Here is a 19,627-nt window from a genome sequence, read left to right on the forward strand (position 1 = left end):
AACTCTCTGTGCATATGAGGGTTGTAATGATGCTAGTGCATGAGACAGGAGGTGCAACTGATCATCAACAAAACAGTGAAACAAATTCTACGTGAAGTGATCGCACATGCCCAGAGTAAACATATGGGGGAAAAAAACATTTAAAAAGTTGTGCAGCAGCATTTAGGGAATAAGATTAATTGGACATGATGGTAAGAGGCAAACACTAAGATATACACATACTGCAATATTGGTGTTGGCCCTCTTCAGGAGGTGCACCATCTCTTGAATAAGAGAATACAATATTAATTTCTACAAATATATTTCAACCTCCCTGCAGTTTATCAATAGGAATTATTCTGGTTGAATAAGATCACTGAACCCATTCTGTCTGAAAATGACCACATTAAATGAAGCTTTACTCGTTTGTATTTTACAACTTTAAAGACAATCTGCTGGAAAGGGAATTTTTTTTATCTTTGATTGCTGAATTCTCTGTTTCTTTGACTGACACGGAGACAGCATTTATAGTCAATCAAATTTTATACTGTTACATACTAATAGATAGTGCTTATTCTATTGGATGCATCTTGAACTTATTTTACCAGTCCTATGCTCCGTTTAGTTTAGTTTCCCTTATTCAGTGTTCTAAAACATTTTTAAATGTATAGGTAAGATTTTTAAATATTTTCTATTTATTCTTGATAGGATTAGGTTTACCTTTATTGAGATTTTAATAACTTAGTCTGGGTATAATTATGAATTTTTAATTTCTGATGCCTGGAGAATATAACTGCTGTGGCAACTAAGATAAGTAATGTAGTCTAATATTACCATCTGTTATTTTCTTTTCTATGCCATTTTGCTTTCCTTTGGTGACACTGTTCACACTATCTTCTACAAATAGAACTACAGTGCAAATGTGATTTTTTAAAAATTATTCTTGTAACTTTCTTTGTGGAGGACTCTGTCAGCATACAAATGAGTCCTACAGATGCAGGGAAACATTAATTTTCACAGAACAGACAAAGCAAAACAAAAAGTCCATCTGTTTCAACAGTGCTGTTTCCTGTCAAGTCAGAAGGGGGTGTGCCACCAACATCAGTATCGTTTCCTCATTATGTTTAGTTCTAGCCAGTCAGCCCATGGCATTCAGGCATGCCTTCATGATGATAAATATATTGGACCAAATCCTGAGGTCCTCATCCAGTTTTCACTCAAACAAGTCTGGGTGAGAAAATAATTAAAGATTTTAGCATTTCACCCATTGCGAGAATATACTGGAAATCATAAAATGCCAAAACCAGAGGACCTCACTGACATCAAAGGGAACTTTCTTGAGTAAGCAACTGAGTACGGTCCTTCAGATTTGAGCTAAATATTGAAGGGCTATCCAATTTGGACTAGATTATTTTCAAAAGTGCTTTTTAAATGGGGAATTGATCATTTGTGAAATATGCCAATTTAGCAGAGAAGGAGAATCTGCATCCTCTATTTAGCCACAGAAAAAATAGAGGACAGGCCATGAGAATGCACAGTTCCAAACACCGTCCCATCAAGTTGCTTCATCACCATGGCAATATATCTTCATTATGCTTCAATGGCCACTCAGTCCTGGACCAGTTGGCTGAGGCAGCCAGTGACAATGTCAATCAGTGCCAATTATGATGGTGGTTCTTGTATCAGAAAATGGACTGAGATCATCAATTAATTTCACACAGACAATCAAATGTCCAACAGATGTAAATGTATTATTGCTATTTGGTCAAATTTGAATCCATCAGAAATATACTCAGTGACAACATCCTATAAAGAACTGTGTATTTTAATGTTAAAATATCAGTTCTTCTATTTGGTTGACTGAAAAATGGCACTTTTCACCAATTTAAATCAGCCTTCTGTACAATGGATTACATGGGCTAGACAAAGAGGTACCAGTTAAATAGATAATTATCACGGTTATTTAGTATCGCTATGAAAATAGAGTAAGACGTTTGTTAATCTCATCACAAGTGGCCAGTCTCCAACATCTATATTGGCATCAAGTTGCACCTTACTGTGTCGAACTATTTGGTAAAGTGAGAAAATCTGGCCCAAAGAAAATATGGGCTTAGAAAAATATTTTATACACCATTTTTAACAACAGGACTAAAGTTCTGCTTTATGCCACATATAAACAAAATGGAAAGTAAATGACAGTCAATGATATTAAGTTGAGAGAGCGAAACTGTACAGAAAATGACTATATGACTACAGAAAGAAACATACCCCTGAAGGATCAGTCTTTAACCCCACAAATATGAAGTACATGAGCTATATTCACAATGTAACAAATTTCTTTGCTTATTTTACTGGTAAAGATTGTGCACAGCATGCTATGCTAAATCCAGCCTGGTTTTTATATATTTCAAATGTAAATACATTGGTGACATGTGTAATATAAAGTTTTCTTCAAGACAGTTATTTTGTTTTTAGAAAATTCTATTCTTTTCATAATCTGGTTCTGTAGCTGCTTTTCTGTATTAGAAATATAATGATTTACAGTATAGCAAATTGTTTTCAGTTTTTAAAACTACAGTTTTTCTCTTTAGTTCCTGTGACTTCTAAGCCTGTAGATGATTCAGTACTGACATGATTTCTTTCTAGCAACTTGAAATAAATCCTGTCTCCTACCTCTCATAAGAATACTATTTCTAGCACTTACTGCTGTAGCATGCTTAAATCTCAAATGCAAAGGCTCCCGAGACTTTTAGGGTGAAATTCAACCTTCACCACACAAAATTCAAGTAAAGAGACTTTGCTGAGGAACCTGAGGACTGGAATGCAACCACCAAACTGTAGACAGACTGAGGGTAGGGCGGGGCAGGCTGACCCTTATACAGGAATTGTCACTACAGCCACTCTGCTCGCCCACCTGGATTTTCTGGGTCCCTTGGATCCCCAGTGCCTGCCCAGTTCATTCAAAATGGGGCTGTTATTTAGAGATGACCATGAGTCTTTTTCCAAGCAATGCTGGAAGTACAGATGCCCCACTGCAGAAGTTTCATCTTCTCACTGTCGCCCCCACCCTCTATAATCCCATCAAAGCTCTTAAAGGTAGGTAACCTTAGCAGGGCTCTATCTCTTTAAATATAAAGGGATTTTGCAGTAAATACTCTTCCAGATTAATAAGAAATAATTATAGCAAAGCAACAGCTCTGCTAAGGTTAAGATGTACTCTTTTTAGAATCTGCCATTTTAATTAAACAATTGTATCACTGAACACAGTTAGGGATATTTTTAAGGAGTGTTTGTTGGGTCTGGTGTCTGTATTCATATAATTGTTTATATGTGTTTTAATGCCACATTAATTATTTGTATGGCCAAGATAACATGATATTTATTAGGTCTTCTTATCATAGTTAAGTTTCTAATTGTGTAAATATTGGAACAAGTCCAACTCCTGGGGTTTCTCTCAGCTCCATAAGTGGCCATGAGTTGGGGAGGGTTGGAAGCCTGTGAAAAACCCTGAAATATGTATTCATTGCTTTTACCTGTGTACTAAAATATAAGTATTATACACTCATGTAGATCTCAAATGCACAGCTAAGGTCATCAAGTCACTCCAATTAAGAGGACCTTCACAAGGCCTGTGAATCACTTAAATCCCACTTAAGCCCTATTTTGAGGTCTTAAGTGGTGCACAGATGTGAACTGCACCCATTGACATGCGTGTGCGCGCGCGCACACACACACACACACACACACAGAGCTTTTTACTAACAAGGTTTATAAAAAGAAATCAACTAGTTGAGAAGTATGGATGGCAAAGTGGTCTCAAACACTATGAAAATGATAAACAAGTTATCCTCTAGAGCAATGGGTCCAAATTCCATACCAGATAGCAGGTTTAATTAGAGGGTAAAATAATTTGAGATCGACCACACGCAAAGCCACACAAAACTAACTATTGAAAATACCTTGATCATGGAAAATTGCAGTTTAAGGTTTTTGAAGTCGCCTCAGAAACTCGGAGTAAAGATACTTGGATTTAGATATCGAACTTGCTTAGGTACCTATCAAAATCTCAGCAACACTATTCACAAAAACATTGATATTTGGATTATTCAGAGAAGAAACACACATAGCAAATGCAAGTGAAGAGTATGTGTCTGTAGTGCACTTAAGGATGTATGGGTATATTTTATAGCTTAGGGTGATTTTAAAGAGGCATAAAGTCACTTGGGTCAGACTCCCACATGGGCCTGGGCTCCCTTGGGAAACAATGAGTACTTTCAACTTTTACTGAAAGCTACTCAAGCTAGTTCAATTCAGTGAGTCTGAATTTTACATATATGGAAGTATGATTAAAAGATCTGAATTAATTGGTTCATAATAAAGAACCCTGGGCACGTTTGTTGATGTTCTTCTATAGCCTGTATATGAATAAGATTCTTCTTATTCATTGACAGTCAAAAAAATCACATTGCTTCAATTTATCATTACAAAATGTGTCTCTCAGGAAATTGTCACATTAAAATGCTCTGTGTATCATTATTGATCTGTCTGCAGGTAGCCATTAGATTTGTTAGTTTAGAATAATGCATTTTATAGATCTTTCTTGAGTTAGAAGCTTAATAATATTAGAAAATAATAGCTATAATTATTTAGGCCTTGAGGAGCTTATAGGGAAATTTCATGCTTTTGTTTTTAGGGATGAGGAACCCAGACTAAATAAGCAATCTAGGAATAGGAATATTACTGCATTCACATAAAAGGTAGTATCTACATGTGCATATAGCTCTATTATTTTTATCCACTTATTTGTACCGCATGCATAAGATGTGCTAGATACCTCAAAGTAGAGATAGCAGGTGCTTATAATTTGGAATTTAGATGTAATAACAAATTAGGAGGATTTTGACTTTAAGATCTTTGATGCAGAGACTGTCTTCTATTTTTATGTTTGTGCAGAGCTTACCAAACTGATCCTGGGAGGGGCTTCTGGACATTGTTATAATACAAATATAATAAATGAGTACATGTAACAAGGAGGGGCTTGTCCTACGCCACAGGCCAAGAATGTGGTGCCCACCCAGTCTCTTTCAAGCGGGTTTATTCTCTTTCACAAGTAAACAAACAGAAAACAGTCATTTAACTCACTCTGCTCTCAGGGTCATCAGCACACTGATCCTGGCAACTTCCAATTTCTAGTCAGCTCCCTTCTTGAGCACCTGGCTGCTTGTAATAAGAGCTCAACAGAGGAGCTCCACTCCACTGTGGTTTCCCTTCCCCAGGCAAAGCCTGGCCCAAACAATCTCACCCCAAACCTGGCCTCTAGCAGCCTTTTTATAATCGCAGGTGTAGCCCAGTCCATTTAATTGGCTGCATTGGGCTTACCTGCTCTGACACAGGGGAGCTGGGCCCAGTCTGCTTGCAGGCACCAGCTGCCCAGTGACATCTCTCTCCCCTTTTAGGGGAATAAATAGTGGGGGGGGGTTTTCCCCAAAGACATAATTTATAGCACTTCAGGTCTCCAAAATTTCCCCAAAGCAACCAAAATATTCTCCTTAGTTGCTTAGCATAAGAAACCCCATGCAGCATTTCACATAAATACTGCCCCATCACTGAGGTTTTTTTTCCGTCCCATGACTCCTAACACGGTCCCTAATGCAAAACCCTTAGTCCCAGTTTCCCAAAGTCTTATACAAAGGGGTTACGGTCATGCATCTAGCCTCACCTGGCACAGTCAACATACAGTCTAACCTTCTACACCTAGACGTTGAGTTTCCTACCTACATAGGCTTTTCAATCTCTGCACATAGTTTATACTTTAGTCTCAAATTCATGGAAAGTGAAGAGTAGGTGTTCTCCTTCCTCCTCAGTGAGATGAAGATCTGTCATGAGTTGTTCTCTCTTGTGCTTGAGGTTCTGTAACTCACATTCTGGTGCTTCCCATCACTTTGTAAGCTCCCCCCGTCTGAAGGGTGGGAGCTATAAGACTGGTACTCACTATATCCTGCCCCATACCAGAGCCTTATGTCCATGGCAGACCCCTCATGTTGGCCTCTATTTGTTGGTATGATCCCATCTGAGTCCCCACGCTAACTTGTATAATGGGGAATTTAGTTGGGTCCCCACAGGTTTGAGACTCAATTTGGGTCTCACAGTATCCTGCTGAGACTGGGACTCTGTCTTGGCTCCCACAGTAGCTGGCTTACTTTGAGACTCAGTTTCAGTCTCTGATGGCTTCCATTCCCTGGTACTTCTCCCTATTTGGGTCTGAGCCAATTCTTTTCGCAGGATCAAGCATCGTTGCTTCTCTTTCTCAATCTCCACCCAAACCCAGGCTAACTCTTCTTCTAAAGCCAGTAGGTGTTTGATAATCCCTCCCTCCCCATGAGCTGCTTACATCATCCAACTCTTCTTGATACTTGCTAAGATGATCTCTTAGTCCTTAGAGATGGTCATGATCTCCCTCTCAGCCTCCCTTTGCCATCTTTACTATGACCCCTACCCTTCTTACTTCCTTTTCTAGTCAACCCCTAGCCTCCTTAGTTCTGGGTTGTTCTAGTCCCTGCTTTATGAGGGTTGAGAAACCTACCCAGTGACTCCTAGGAACTGTTGGCCAAGGCAGATTCTTGGCTACCTTGATACGTAGTCGAGCTCTCTGACCCTGAACCTCCAGGCCAACTTTGGCTCTGGGGTAGACGTGGATCTCTCCATGGATACACGAGACCTGTATTGGGAGATGCTGGTCTGTTATTTATCCTTGTACAATCTTCCCTGTCAAGAGTGCACACATAACCCTAGTCTACATGTCCCTTATCCACTCTTCTTCCCAATCTACTGGTACTAACCACAGCCTGCCCCCCTGAATTCTGAGTGGACCCCCACCACCTGGTCCTGCTGTAGTAACAGCCTATGTAGTGACATTCCATAATCAGACAACTCTATTTAATGTGCATGGCCTGGCCACACTGGAAACATGTGATGGGGCCATTTGGTCCATCCCATCCAAGTGTTTCTGCTAAACTGTGGAGCTACATGGCCCCTTGTAGTTCCTGTGTCCCCCCCAGGTTTTGGCCTCTCATTGTCTTTTCCCCTTGACAGCTTCCCTGGGACATCCCTTGTTCAGCCCTCAGGAGTTGGTCATATTGCCCTGGTTGCTCTTTTCTCCTTCAGCCTCAAAAAAGGCTTCAGTTTGCTTCACAGCTTCCCTACCTGAGATCAGCTGAAACCGCATTGCCCAGCTCAGTACTCCCACAGGTAGAATCTTTAGGAATTATTCCAAGATAATCTGGCCCATAACCTTCTCTATTGAGCTGGTCTCAGGGCAGAGCCACTGCATTGCAAGATCTCAGTTTCTGGGCTGTTATGCCCCTGGAGGAAACAGTTCCACCTGAAACCAGTGTCTGTATGCCCGAGGAGTCAGCCCTAATCAGTCTGAAATAGCTACCTTCATTACTGGATAGGAGTTTTCCTGGTCATTGCTTACCACTCAGTAAGCTCCCTGTGCATCACTGGTAAGGAACGGTGCTATTCAGGTCACCCATGTCAAATCCTCCTAGGTCACTCTCTTTGCCACCCTCTCTAACACAGGGAGAAAGGCCTAGCGCTGGGAGGGAGGGAGGGAGAAGCGAGTAGCAGTGCATTTGGGGGATAGCGGAGGTGAGCTGAGGCCGGCAGGCATGGGGAGTAACTCTTGGGGGGGGGCAGGGAACAACTCCCTGCCCCAGCTCACCCCTGCTCCACTGCCGCCATCCCCCGAGCGCGCCACAACTCCCCTTCTCCCCCCTCCCTCCCCGGCTTGCCGCGGGGGAGCGGAGGTGAGCTGGCGGGGGGGGGGGGGGGGAATGGCAATTTTTTGACAGCCTAGGGGCAGCAAATTTGTTAATCCGCCCCTGCTTGTAACCCCTCTGCTACTGGGGGATTGCAGCCTCCCTTGCAGAAGAAATTTCAGGCCCAGACTTGCAGACCTTACTCATACAATACTCCCATTGAAAGAAATGAGAATTCCTGTAGTCCTTGTTTATGCAGATCTGGTTTGTAGTGACCTTGGTGGCTAAAATAATCCATATTGATATAACCAGAGTTTATTTCCTCTTATTTAAAAGAACTTTTAATAATACAAAAGTCTAAGTGTATGATTATCTAATCAGAAATTACTATCCATAAACATCCATTTTTCAAACAATAAATCATTGTTTGTAATCTCAGGGTTTGTCTACAGGGTGGGGTAAAGCACCCTGAGGGAGAGTGATTTCTAAAGTGCTAATGTGCTGCTCATTAATTTCTCCATGTCGATTCTGCTAGTGTGCTTTAAACGTACTACTGTACACTGTAAATTAAATGAAGATATCAGAAATCAGTGACAAAGTTTCCACACAATCCCACAGATTTTGGATTTCCGCTAGCAGCATGAATTCTGAAATAATTGTTTGTCTGAGCAGAAGACTTTGATCCATAGCCTTTGCCAGTATTGCATATGGTAGAACATAGAATAAAACATTCAGGAAAAAAGTAATCAAGATTATGCTGACTTTAACATCCACACTTACAAAAAGCTTTAAGCAACTGATACAGCATTTTGCATTATAATTGCATACACCGTTTTGATTTATCAAAAAGTAATTTTAAAATATTCTGCATTGCTTTTCAAAGAAATAATAATTCTCTTCATGTGAAGTAGGTTTACATTTTTTATTCACTTACAATTCAAACAATACTCCAGTTTTCTTTGGGAGGGACGGAGTATTATATTCTTTCATCACTGATTATTCTTTAATTTCAGCTTTAGACATGTAGACATAACTTTTTTTGTTAGAATACTTTCTTAGTGATCAGAAGAACTATTTTCTTTCACATTTAATATAATTTATGTTAAATCTTCTTAGTATGTAAGTTTGCTAAAAAATTAGCAAGCTCAGGACTTCAAATTAATAAAACACGCTGTCTCATTCACTTGAGGTGAAACTGTTGCAATTTACAGGACTGAACATCTTATCTCTATGCATATGAGTAGCCGTTCCAGATAGCATCAGGGGTACTACAGGTCTGTCTCATCGTACGCGGGGGTTCCGTTCCGCGGTTAGCGCGTAAAGTGAAAACCGCATATAGCCAAAACCCCATTGAGTTCAATGGCGGGCGAAATGGCCCACACTACAGATATAGTATTAAAACTGTTGTTTTTCTCTTTTTTTTTGTTTTGTTTTTGTTTTTGCTGACCGCGTAAAGTTGAAATCGCGCATGTTAAATGCGCGTAAGATGCGACAGACCTGTATATTCCCTTTCCACTGGCTGGCGGGCTCTACCAGCTAGTGTTGAGTAGGTGTGGTCATGGTTCAATTTCCTCCCACTGCTTTTCCAGAAGCAAACACTGGCAGCAGAATTAATCCTACTATATTTGTGCTTGCTAAACTAAAGGATTTATATTGTGTGCCAGTCTTAGGCAAGGAATGCAAGAGCCCCTTGTTTTGTCTTCCTAACTTTTGAACGCTTGGAGGAAGCAGTCTGATTTTATCTTTCCCCTTTTACATAATGGTTGCCTGTAGCATCTCATTCTCCTATTTGTATAGCCACTGATTACTATACTAGGTTGTAGAAGTATTCTGTATTAATAGTAAATTCACAGTTTTCTAGAGATGTACAACATATTCAAAAATCTGAACAAAATTACTCAAAATACTGCTTTTCCTGATTTGAATTTGGGTTGTGCAAACTCATCTGCAGTGGAAAGATACAAAATTTGAATTCAAAATTCCAAGTAGCAAAAAAGTTGAACATCACACAGTTCTACCTCTCACAGGCTTTTTCCAGCAATTAACTCATTGGAAAGAGAGAGCAAGTCACTAGTCTCATCATCATTAATTTCTTTCCTCAACCTCAAAGAGAACAAAGATAAAAATGCTTTTCCAAAACACTTGTGAAGAGAACTCAAACTGTGGAAAAGGTTGGACATCTCACAAGTCTGAGCTTATGAAATAAAAGACAGTAGCTTAATAACCACCAGAGGCCCAAACCTTAACTTCAGAGATATTTTTACCTGCATAAACAGACAGCAGGATTAGGCCTCAGCCGCAATATGAAAGAAATGAAGTACAGAAGCACACCAAGAGATTTTTTTTTTCCTGCTGGAGACAGGAAAAATGAATTAACAAAGGCAAATGAAGCATGTGTCCACAGGCAAGAAGATTTGTTTCTTCTTCCTCTACAGGAAGAAAGGCTGAGCCCTATCATCTCCAAATGATTCCAGAAAACAGTGCAGAACAACGTACTAAGTTCTAGTGTATGCTTCATTTATGTTGGTTAGAAAATTATAGGAATCTGTTTATTATAAGCTTACTGAATTTTTATGACTAGTCTATTGAACCAAAAATATCTATTTTAAGTAAACTGAATGATAACTGATAACAGCCAATATTGTATATGGACAGCAGTATACTTATTGTTGCTCGGCAACCAGCAGAAAGCATATCAGATAATAAAAGAGGAAAGATACAATACATCACAAACCCACATCTATATAATTACAAATGTAGGTTTAGGACCACATTTTCAAAAATGGGTCCAACACGTGCACCCCAAATATCTGCCATATACTCACACACACAAAGGGTCATTTGTGGATACAAACTAGATATTTACATATGAAAGAGTGTAGTGAGGTATGTAATTAACAACTTTGTATCAATTTATAACCAATTTGAGTTTCCCTGAACACCAACTAAAAATTATTAGTTTTTAGTGTATCTTTAAAAGATTGTGAGAGGTGCCCGGAGGATTAGATGGATTCTCTTTTGTTAAAAAGAGTAGTTACTTTTTAATAATAGCCATGTTACGAGATAAATTGATTTAACAAAACCACAGCCATTTTGTGCACTTAGCCACCATTACCTGGAAGCCAGCATTACCATGTAGTCAGGAATAACTTGAGCTTTGCATAAGCATATGAAATAGCTGCAGCTGCAGTTTTGCAGATAAGGATAGAAAGTAAAATTGGAAGAACCATGACAATGAGTGGAAATGTGGATATTTGACCTTGGATCTGGGTATTCGTGATTATGAGTTTTTGCTGATCTCATGACTAGGAGCTGCTTGCTGATGTTAGGAAAGTTGTTAGTTTGCAAGTTATGTGCTTTGTTTTGAGCAACCTATAAAAAGATAAGTCAGTGTGTGTAAATTGGAGATGTTTGGATAAGTTTTCTATGAACTCAGAGGCTGACATCCCACTCCCCAGCGGTTAAGTGGAAGGCTGCCCACCAGAAACCTGCTGCTGACCACTCAACACCATCTCAGACTTTGGGCAACTATATCTGGGTTTCTCTAGACTATTAGTATTTTAGAGGTGTGCCGTAGACCTAATAAAAAGGATTTTTTTTTGGGGGGGGGGGAGTGAAAACACTGAAATGTATGCCAATCATTTATCAGATGGAGAAGCTGTGTCCCCATCAATTTATTCCAAAAACTGCCTGGAGAGGGGAGAATAGAAGTTACCATACTTTCAGGTTCAGAAAACTCCAGGTCGCAACCACATTTAGTAATAGTTACCATACTATGATATCTGAAATATGGCAATATAACAACTGTGTTTATCTTAGACCATCCTGTGGTAACTTTTGGAGAAATGTTGACTTTGAAATGGGGTGAATTGCACACACTAATAAAATTATAACAGCATTATATGGTATGGGCACAGTTCACGACACTAACATAATTCGTAAGTTATAAGGTCTCCACAAATACACACTTATACACACTAATAAAGGCCTCCATTCAGACAGTTCCATTTTCCCTGTCTCTCTCTTTGTGAAACTTGCAAATATGAATCAAAGAAGTTATGGTGTAACCCAAGCTTACACTTAGAGCAACTGACATTTCACATTTTTCAGTTGCACAAGATAAGTAAATATTATAATAGGTCTTAAAATGACATTTGAACTGTAAAAATTGCTTAAGTGTCTGTTTTAAATTCTCTTGTTCATAGAAGATAATGTATCTGTCAGTGGTGCACTAGTTTTTAGGTCAATATTGTCAGTTCACATCTATTGGTGCCTTGGCCCTTCTTGGTAGCTGGAACTTATCCCACTCTCTATGTCTCTTCGGATACTTTTCTCTTTATTTCTATAAAAAAGCTACTTTCTACTACTACATACCACAGGTGCTGACTTTCCATTGTGCCGGGGGGTGCTCAACTCCCGGCTTTGCCCTATGGCCCATCCCCACTCCAACCCTTTCCTCAAGGCCCCACCCCGGCCCCACCTCTTCTCACCCCCGCTCCACCCAGCCCCACCTCTTCCAGCCCCATTCTGCCCCCTCCCCTGAGCACACCATGTCCTCACTCTTCCCCTCCCCCCAGCCTCCTGCACGTCATGAAACAGCTGATTGCGGTGGTCAGGAGGTGCGTGGAGGGAAGGGAAGGTGCTGATTGGCGGGGCCTGACGGTGGGCAGGAGGCGCTGGGGGAGGGGGGGATGCTGATGATAGGGGGCTGCCAGTGGGTGCTCAGCACCCACCATTTTTTCCCTGTTGGTGCTCCAGCCCTGAAGCACCCATGGAGTCTGTGCCTATGCTACATAGGGTGTTCTAGCTATAGTGCAAAGAAATAGACTGCAAAAAATTTCCAGCTACCACATAAGTTATGATACTTTGAGCTACCAAGTACAACTATTTTTTAGTGTAGCATCAACAATAGAAAGTGAGTTATAAGTAATAACTTTCTTATTGGCTCAATGCACCACTGACTCATATCAATCCTCCACCAAAGTATCATACATTTGAATTCCAGTACTGCCTTAAGTGCTGTTAGTTAATTTGCATATAAGAAATGAACTTGTTTGCATATCAGAAATGAACAACTCTTCAAAAATGTAAAATGCAAAGAAGTAACAATACATTTTAGTTTTTCCCCTAGATTAATTAGAATTTGGTTGCGTTTTGAAAAGTTCATCATAAATTGAAAATGAAATACTGATGCTTTGCTAGAAGGAGTTTTTTCAATAGTATAGACCAGACTCATGTGATTTTATTATAACATGACATTATTGATCTGACTTTTTATACTTAGATTACACTATTCTACAATGAGGACTGAAAACACTGCTGTCACAGGTAGTACACCTCTACCCCGATATAACGCTGTCCTCGGGAGCCAAAAAATCTTACCGCATTATAGATGAAACCGTGTTATATCGAACGTGCTTTGATCCACTGGAGTGCGCAGCCCCGCCCGCCCAGAGCGCTGCTTTACCGTGTTACATCTGAATTCATGTTATAGCGGGTTGCGTTATATGGGGTAGAGGTGTATTCTGGACCACTCATTAATGCAGGGGAAATGACACTTCTAGCTCATAATGTGGAGATAGGCTTATAATAACCTATGTCTACATATAAATCATATAAATTACATATGGGTATCTTATGTCAGATCAGAATTTTTCCCTATATCCTTTTAAATAAACATTTTTAGGAAATGTGATATTGTAAGAATCACATTCACAGATATAAACATTACAGCTACTTATTCTCTCTGCTTTTTCCACAGCGTACATCAACATGGTACATCACTACATTATCCCGAAACATTTTTCAACTGGCTTCTTCTTTTTTAAAGCAAACAGTCACTATTATAAACTCAGTATTTATCAACAGGATTGTGCTTTGCTATCAGTTTACAAAATTATCCTTTAGGCCAGTGGTTCTTAACCAGGGGTACATGCACCCTTGGGCAGAGGTCTTCCAAGGAGTACATCAACTCATCTAGATATTTGCCTAGTTTTACAAGAGGCTACATAAAAAACACTAGTCAAGTTAGTACAAAGAAAAATTTCATTGTCAGTACAATATCTATATTCCAATTAATTTACTTTATACTTGTATGGTAAAAATGAGAAATTAAGCAGTTTCTCAGTAACAGGGCCGGCGCTTCCAGTAGGCGACCCTAGGCGGTCACCTAGGGCGGCAGGATTTGGGGGGCGGCATTTTGCCGCCCTCTGCGGAAATTCGGTGGCGGGGGGTCCTTCCGCTCCCGGTCTTTGGCAGAAATTCGGCGGCGGGTCCTTTATTCACTCCGGGACCTGCTGGCGAAGTGCCCCGAAGACGCGGAGCAGAAGGCCCCCGCTGCCAAAGACCCCAGGCCCCCTGAATGCTCAGAGGATGAGCGCTGCCGCCTAAGGCAGCAAAAACCCTGGAGCCGCTTCTGCTCAGTAACAACGGGCTGTGACACTTTTGTATTTTTATGTCTGATTTTGTAAGCAAGTAGTTTTTAAGTGAAGTGAAACTTGGGGGTACACAAGACAAAGCAGAATCCTGAAAGGGATACAGTAATCTGGAAACATTGAGAGCCAGCACTTTAGGCTGTTAGGCAACATATTAAACTTGCTGAATATGTAGTTTCAGTCCTACAACAACCAAAATTTGGGTATCAAAATGGATTTAATAAAGAAAATTATGTGAAAATTGGATGCTATTAAAATCCTTTGAGAAGGTTATATGTTTCCATATCTGTAACTGAGGAATGACTGTATGATGATTAATGTAGCTTAATTATCCAAAAGTCTACCATTGTATTTTCCATCTGGAAATGTATGCAAAAACATCAATAGCTATATTCTCAACGAAAGGTTCCAATTCTCTGTTACACCTTATCAGTAAAAAAGAACATTATAATTTGCCAATATCTACTAAGCAATTTTCCATGAAATATGTAATTGTTATTTGCAACAAACATGAAGGGTACAGCAAAGGCAAATATAAATTAAAGTTACAATACAGGGAACATGCCAACAGAGATCTGTTGCTCAAATCTTGCTTTCACCTTCAAAAACACTTTTGCAGATATTAATTAGTATATCATTATACCATACCAAATGCATTGACTAGTATCTTCTCTATTTTATAACTAGATAAACTCGGGCGGAGAAAGGTCAACTGACTTTCTCAAGGTCAGAGGAAGAGTCAAATATCTGAGCCCTTGTTAAAAATCCCGGCCAAAATCCTGACTTCACGGAAGTGAGTGGCAAGACTCCTACAGATTTCAGCAAGGCCAGGATTGCACCTGAAGAGTTTATGTCTCTTACTCCTGTGCAGCCACACTGATCTCTGAAGAAGTTTCTTCTAACAGATACATACACCTTGGAGCAACCCCCCGCACATGCATTTTAGCTTATTAGTACTTAAAGTATTTGACAGAAAAAGAAACATTATTCCCTTGGTATAAGGCAACACAAGTACTAAAAATAAAAACTAGGTATATTGAAGAATGCATACCCCATATGTGGCACGCAAGGATTGCTAGCAGTGCAATACCTTCACCATCTCTCCTGCTCTAAACTTTTTTGGACTGAATCAACAATCAGACAATCTGAACATTCTCTTTGTCAAAACTGTTAATGGTATTGCACTCATATCTCTCATATTCCTTTTTTTTTGCAATATAATGTAGCTCTGAGATACAAGAAATAAAAACAAACAAACAAACAAAAACGGATATTGACTTGAAATTGTTTTTAGCGCTTGAGAAATCATGTATCTGAAGAGAATATGGAAAGAGCACTACGAAACAGCAATTGTAGCAAAGTTAGTTTTTAAGTGCTGGATCCTACACATTTGGAGGAAAATGTATAGTCTGGCAAAATCCTGCAACTATTGTGTTTTTTACACAAATTGTCATCACAGTGATCTGAAACTTTGGTTAGTTTCTTTAGCTAGTACGACTTATTTTTTCCCCAAGTGGGATGCGTTAGGAACAATAACAGGAAGGCATAAGAAAGCAGGTCCTCACAACACACTTCATCCAAAACACTGAAACATCAATGGAGTTTAGCTGTAAATATGATGTCAGAATATGGATTCCTTCTATACAACACATAAAAAAAGAGTGTACTTTACCTCACTTTTAAATTGCCTTGTTGTGGCTGTCCATCATAAATTGACAAAATATCAAAATCTTCCTCGAGGGCAAAAGTGTGAAATGACAGTTGTATCCGGTTACGTTCTCCTGTGATAATGATCCATGTGCAGTTGGCATAATTTGGATAACCATGAGGAAATCCAGGACTTTCTATTGTACCATTTGGTCCCTGTACTAAACCTCCACAATTCTGACCTGGAAAAGAAGAAATGAAATTATGTCATTTTTTGTAATACTTTTCTGCTGCTTTTTACCCCATTTGTTTTTAACCAATAGCTGAACTTAATTTTTTGACAAATAATCTTTTCTATGTTCACACAACAATCTTCTCCTTGGGCCCAATTTTCAAATGCCATCACTGGGCATTCTGAGGCACCTATAACCTTGCAGTCAATCATTAATGCAGTTATTAAGTATCAAATTGAGCACCCAATGCAAAGTTTAGTCAGCTAATGTAAGTACCAAAGTTTGAACAATAAATTACATTGTTTTATAGTGTTTATTTAAAGCTATAAACTTAACAGAGTTTGTGTTACTCTGAAACACATTTTAACACTGAAAGCTAAAATATAGGCACATTTTCTGAATTACTTGCACTGAATACTAACAGTCCGACATTTATATGGTAAATCATTAGATAGTACATATTCTGTAATTTATGCAATCAGCAAAGAAAGAGTTAATTTTGTCAGATTTCAAAAATTAATATGAAGGATCTGCTTATCATGCCCTTACTTCTAATTTTATGCCTCCCGCAGAACTTTATGAGGGTACAGCAACTCATTCACACGAAGTCCTCAGCAAATAGACTTAACTCACTATGAACACTTCTGCTAACAGTGTAGCTGGTTTCCTTAATCCTACATACCGTAGAGATACTGAAGCTCGGAATTACTGTGAAGCTTAGAATTAAATTGCCTTATGATTAATGAAATATTTGTTTGGGAAAAATTTGAGGACATGTTGTGTACTACAGTGCTTAGATTCTTATGTGTTGCTCAAGCATTGTAAAAACAAATATAATCCCAGCATTTATTGTTACACCTAAAACATAAAATTATTTTAGACTACAGTTTTATTTTTAACTTCAAACTAGTAGGTCTCAGAGTATAAATCTTTAAAAAAAAATGCTGTCTAATGCTTGTGGGAGGTTTCTAAATCTTAATAAAAGGATTTAATAAAAAGGATTTGCAGGTTAAAACTAAGGAACTAAGAAGTAATCATTTTCTACTAAATTTTAAATCTAGCAATAACTCTAATGATTAGATATTAAAGGTCTGGGGATTCAATAGGTCATTAAAAGTAAAAGCTTTTCTAATATATTCACTAATTGTTTCATATGAAGCCAATACAGACATTAGTACACATTTGTGAACAGTGAATGCATTAAATTACAAAACACAGCATGTTTCAGTTATACACTGTTTAATTGAATTTTCAAATGTTCTCATAGAACCTTTGGCAATCCATTGTATTCCTTCCCCAACAACCACAGGGGAAGGAACACCAGCAGGGAATTTCTTTGGTGTGCAGGAACTCCCTCCTCACAGAAAGCCAGTACAGCCAGGTTCTGTGAGAGCCTCCCCACTCCACCTGAACACAGAAGGGATACCAGAGGGTGGAGCAAAGCTACTGAAAGCAACCTGGCAACTGACCTAAGACCCATCTGGGCCACAGCTGCCCCTTAGAATTACAGCTCTGTAACTGGCATGGAGAAGAATCTAGCCTACTGTGTTAATTAAATTTGCAGATGCTGCAAAAGTGGGAGAAATAACACTAAGGAACTTAAAGAGGCTACCAATATGAGCAAAGCAAGGACAAAACACAATCCAAGAATGCAAGGTAGAAAGGGGGCAGTAGATAGATCGAGAGGAGAGTGCATATATATAAGGAAGCTCGATTTCAATTTCATCCTCAGCTAAGGACTATTTTCATGCTAAATCTTTCCCCCTTTTTAGTCTCTCTTGCAGCGTAATTTCAAAGCTGAACATCTGAGGTCTCGTTAATGTAGACTCAAGTTACCCTGCAATCTCTCTCTTGCTTATCAGTTTTTACACCATGTGCTTAAAATGAGTAACACACCAAACCTATGATGTTCAGGATCAATCCTCAAAAACTATTGAAACAGAATTAAGGAGATAAGGTGAAAATAAACGTTCTTTAGTGTGATGAGTGAGGCTGTGTAGTTACTTCCCCAAGGATTTTCTTTTTGTTTTATTTCCTGTCCCCTAGCGTGAGACTCAACCTTATCTCGCCTCATTGTCTGCAGCCTCTTCTTTCACCAGTTTGATTTTGCTTTTCTGTGTGTTTATTACCTTTCCAATTTTGATATTGTCCATAAACATGATCACTATTCAATCTGTATCAAAGAAGCACCTGACAAAGAGAACCTTGTGAAGAGAACCATAAAGGGGCCAGTACCAAGAGGTGCTTGGGTTCATTTGCTTTTATTTGTATATATTATATTTTTTTTAATTTGTTGTTCAAAAAAAGAACCCTGTAGAAATCATAATCCTTGGCTACAACTATCAACAACATCAATGACTGAAGATTGAGAGATATTTAGAGAAGCTGTTCCATTGACCACCAGAAGTGTTTTCATAGATTCATAGATTCTACGACTGGAAGAGACCTCGAGAGGTCATCGAGTCCTGTCCCCATGGCAGGACCAAATACTTTCACTCTAGACCATCCCTGATAGACATTTATCTAACCTACTCTTAAATATCTCCAGAGATGGAGATTCCACAACCTCCCTAGGCAGTTTATTCCAGTGTTTAACCACCCTGACAGTTAGGAACTTTTTCATAATGTCCAACCTAAACCTCCCTTGCTGCAGTTTAAGCCCATTGCTTCTTGTTCTATCCTTAGAGGCTAAGGTGAACAAGTTTTCTCCCTCCTCCTTATGACACCCTTTTAGATACCTGAAAACTGCTATCATGTCCCCTCTCAGTCTTCTCTTTTCCAAACTAAACAAACCCAATTCTTTCAGCCTTCCTTCATAGGTCATGTTCTCAAGACCTTTAATCATTCTTGTTGCTCTTCTCTGGACCCTCTCCAATTTCTCCACATCTTTCTTGAAATGCGGTGCCCAGAACGGGACACAATACTCCAGTTGAGGCCTAACTAGCGCAGAGTAGAGCAGAAGAATGACTTCTCGTGTCTTGCTCATAACACACCTGTTCCACACACAAAATCCCAGAATCACGTTTGCTTTTTTTGCAACAGCATCACACTGTTGACTCTTATTTAGCTTGTGGTCCACTATAACCCCTAGATCCCTTTCTGCCATACTCCTTCCTAGACAGTCTCTTCCCATTCTGTATGTGTGAAACTGATTGTTCCTTCCTAAGTGGAGCACTTTGTATTTGTCTTTGTTAAACTTCATCCTGTTTACCACAGACCATTTCTCCTATTTGTCCAGATCATTTTGAATTATGACCCTATCCTCCAAAGCAGTTGCAATCCCTCCCAGTTTGGTATCATCTGCAAACTTAATAAGCGTACTTTCTATGCCAATATCTAAGTCGTTGATGAAGATATTGAACAGAGCCGGTCCCAAAACAGACCTGTGCGGAACACCACTCATTATACTTTTCCAGCAGGATTGGGAACATTAATAACAACTCTCTGAGTACGGTTATCCAGCCAGTTATGCACCCACCTTATAGTAGCCCCATCTAAGTTGCATTTGCCTAGTTTATTGATAAGCATATCATGCGAGACCATATCAAATGCCTTACTAAAGTCTAGGTATACC

General features: G+C 39.3%; 1 protein-coding gene across 1 annotated transcript in view; it reads right to left on the reverse strand.

The window, feature by feature from the left end:
- The window catches only part of CSMD1 (CUB and Sushi multiple domains 1), a 1,638,713-nt gene extending 1,621,884 nt beyond the window's left edge, over positions 1-16,829 (reverse strand). Inside the window, exons 1-2 of the mRNA XM_065401391.1 lie at positions 16,736-16,829; positions 15,846-16,062 (exon numbers count right to left, since the gene is read on the reverse strand). Of these exons, the coding sequence (XP_065257463.1) occupies positions 15,846-16,062; positions 16,736-16,829 (311 nt within the window). The remainder of the gene's footprint in view (positions 1-15,845; positions 16,063-16,735) is intronic.
- Positions 16,830-19,627: the final 2,798 nt, after the last annotated feature.

Source organism: Emys orbicularis, chromosome 3 (assembly GCF_028017835.1).
Source record: "Emys orbicularis isolate rEmyOrb1 chromosome 3, rEmyOrb1.hap1, whole genome shotgun sequence".
NCBI lineage: Eukaryota > Metazoa > Chordata > Testudines > Emydidae > Emys > Emys orbicularis.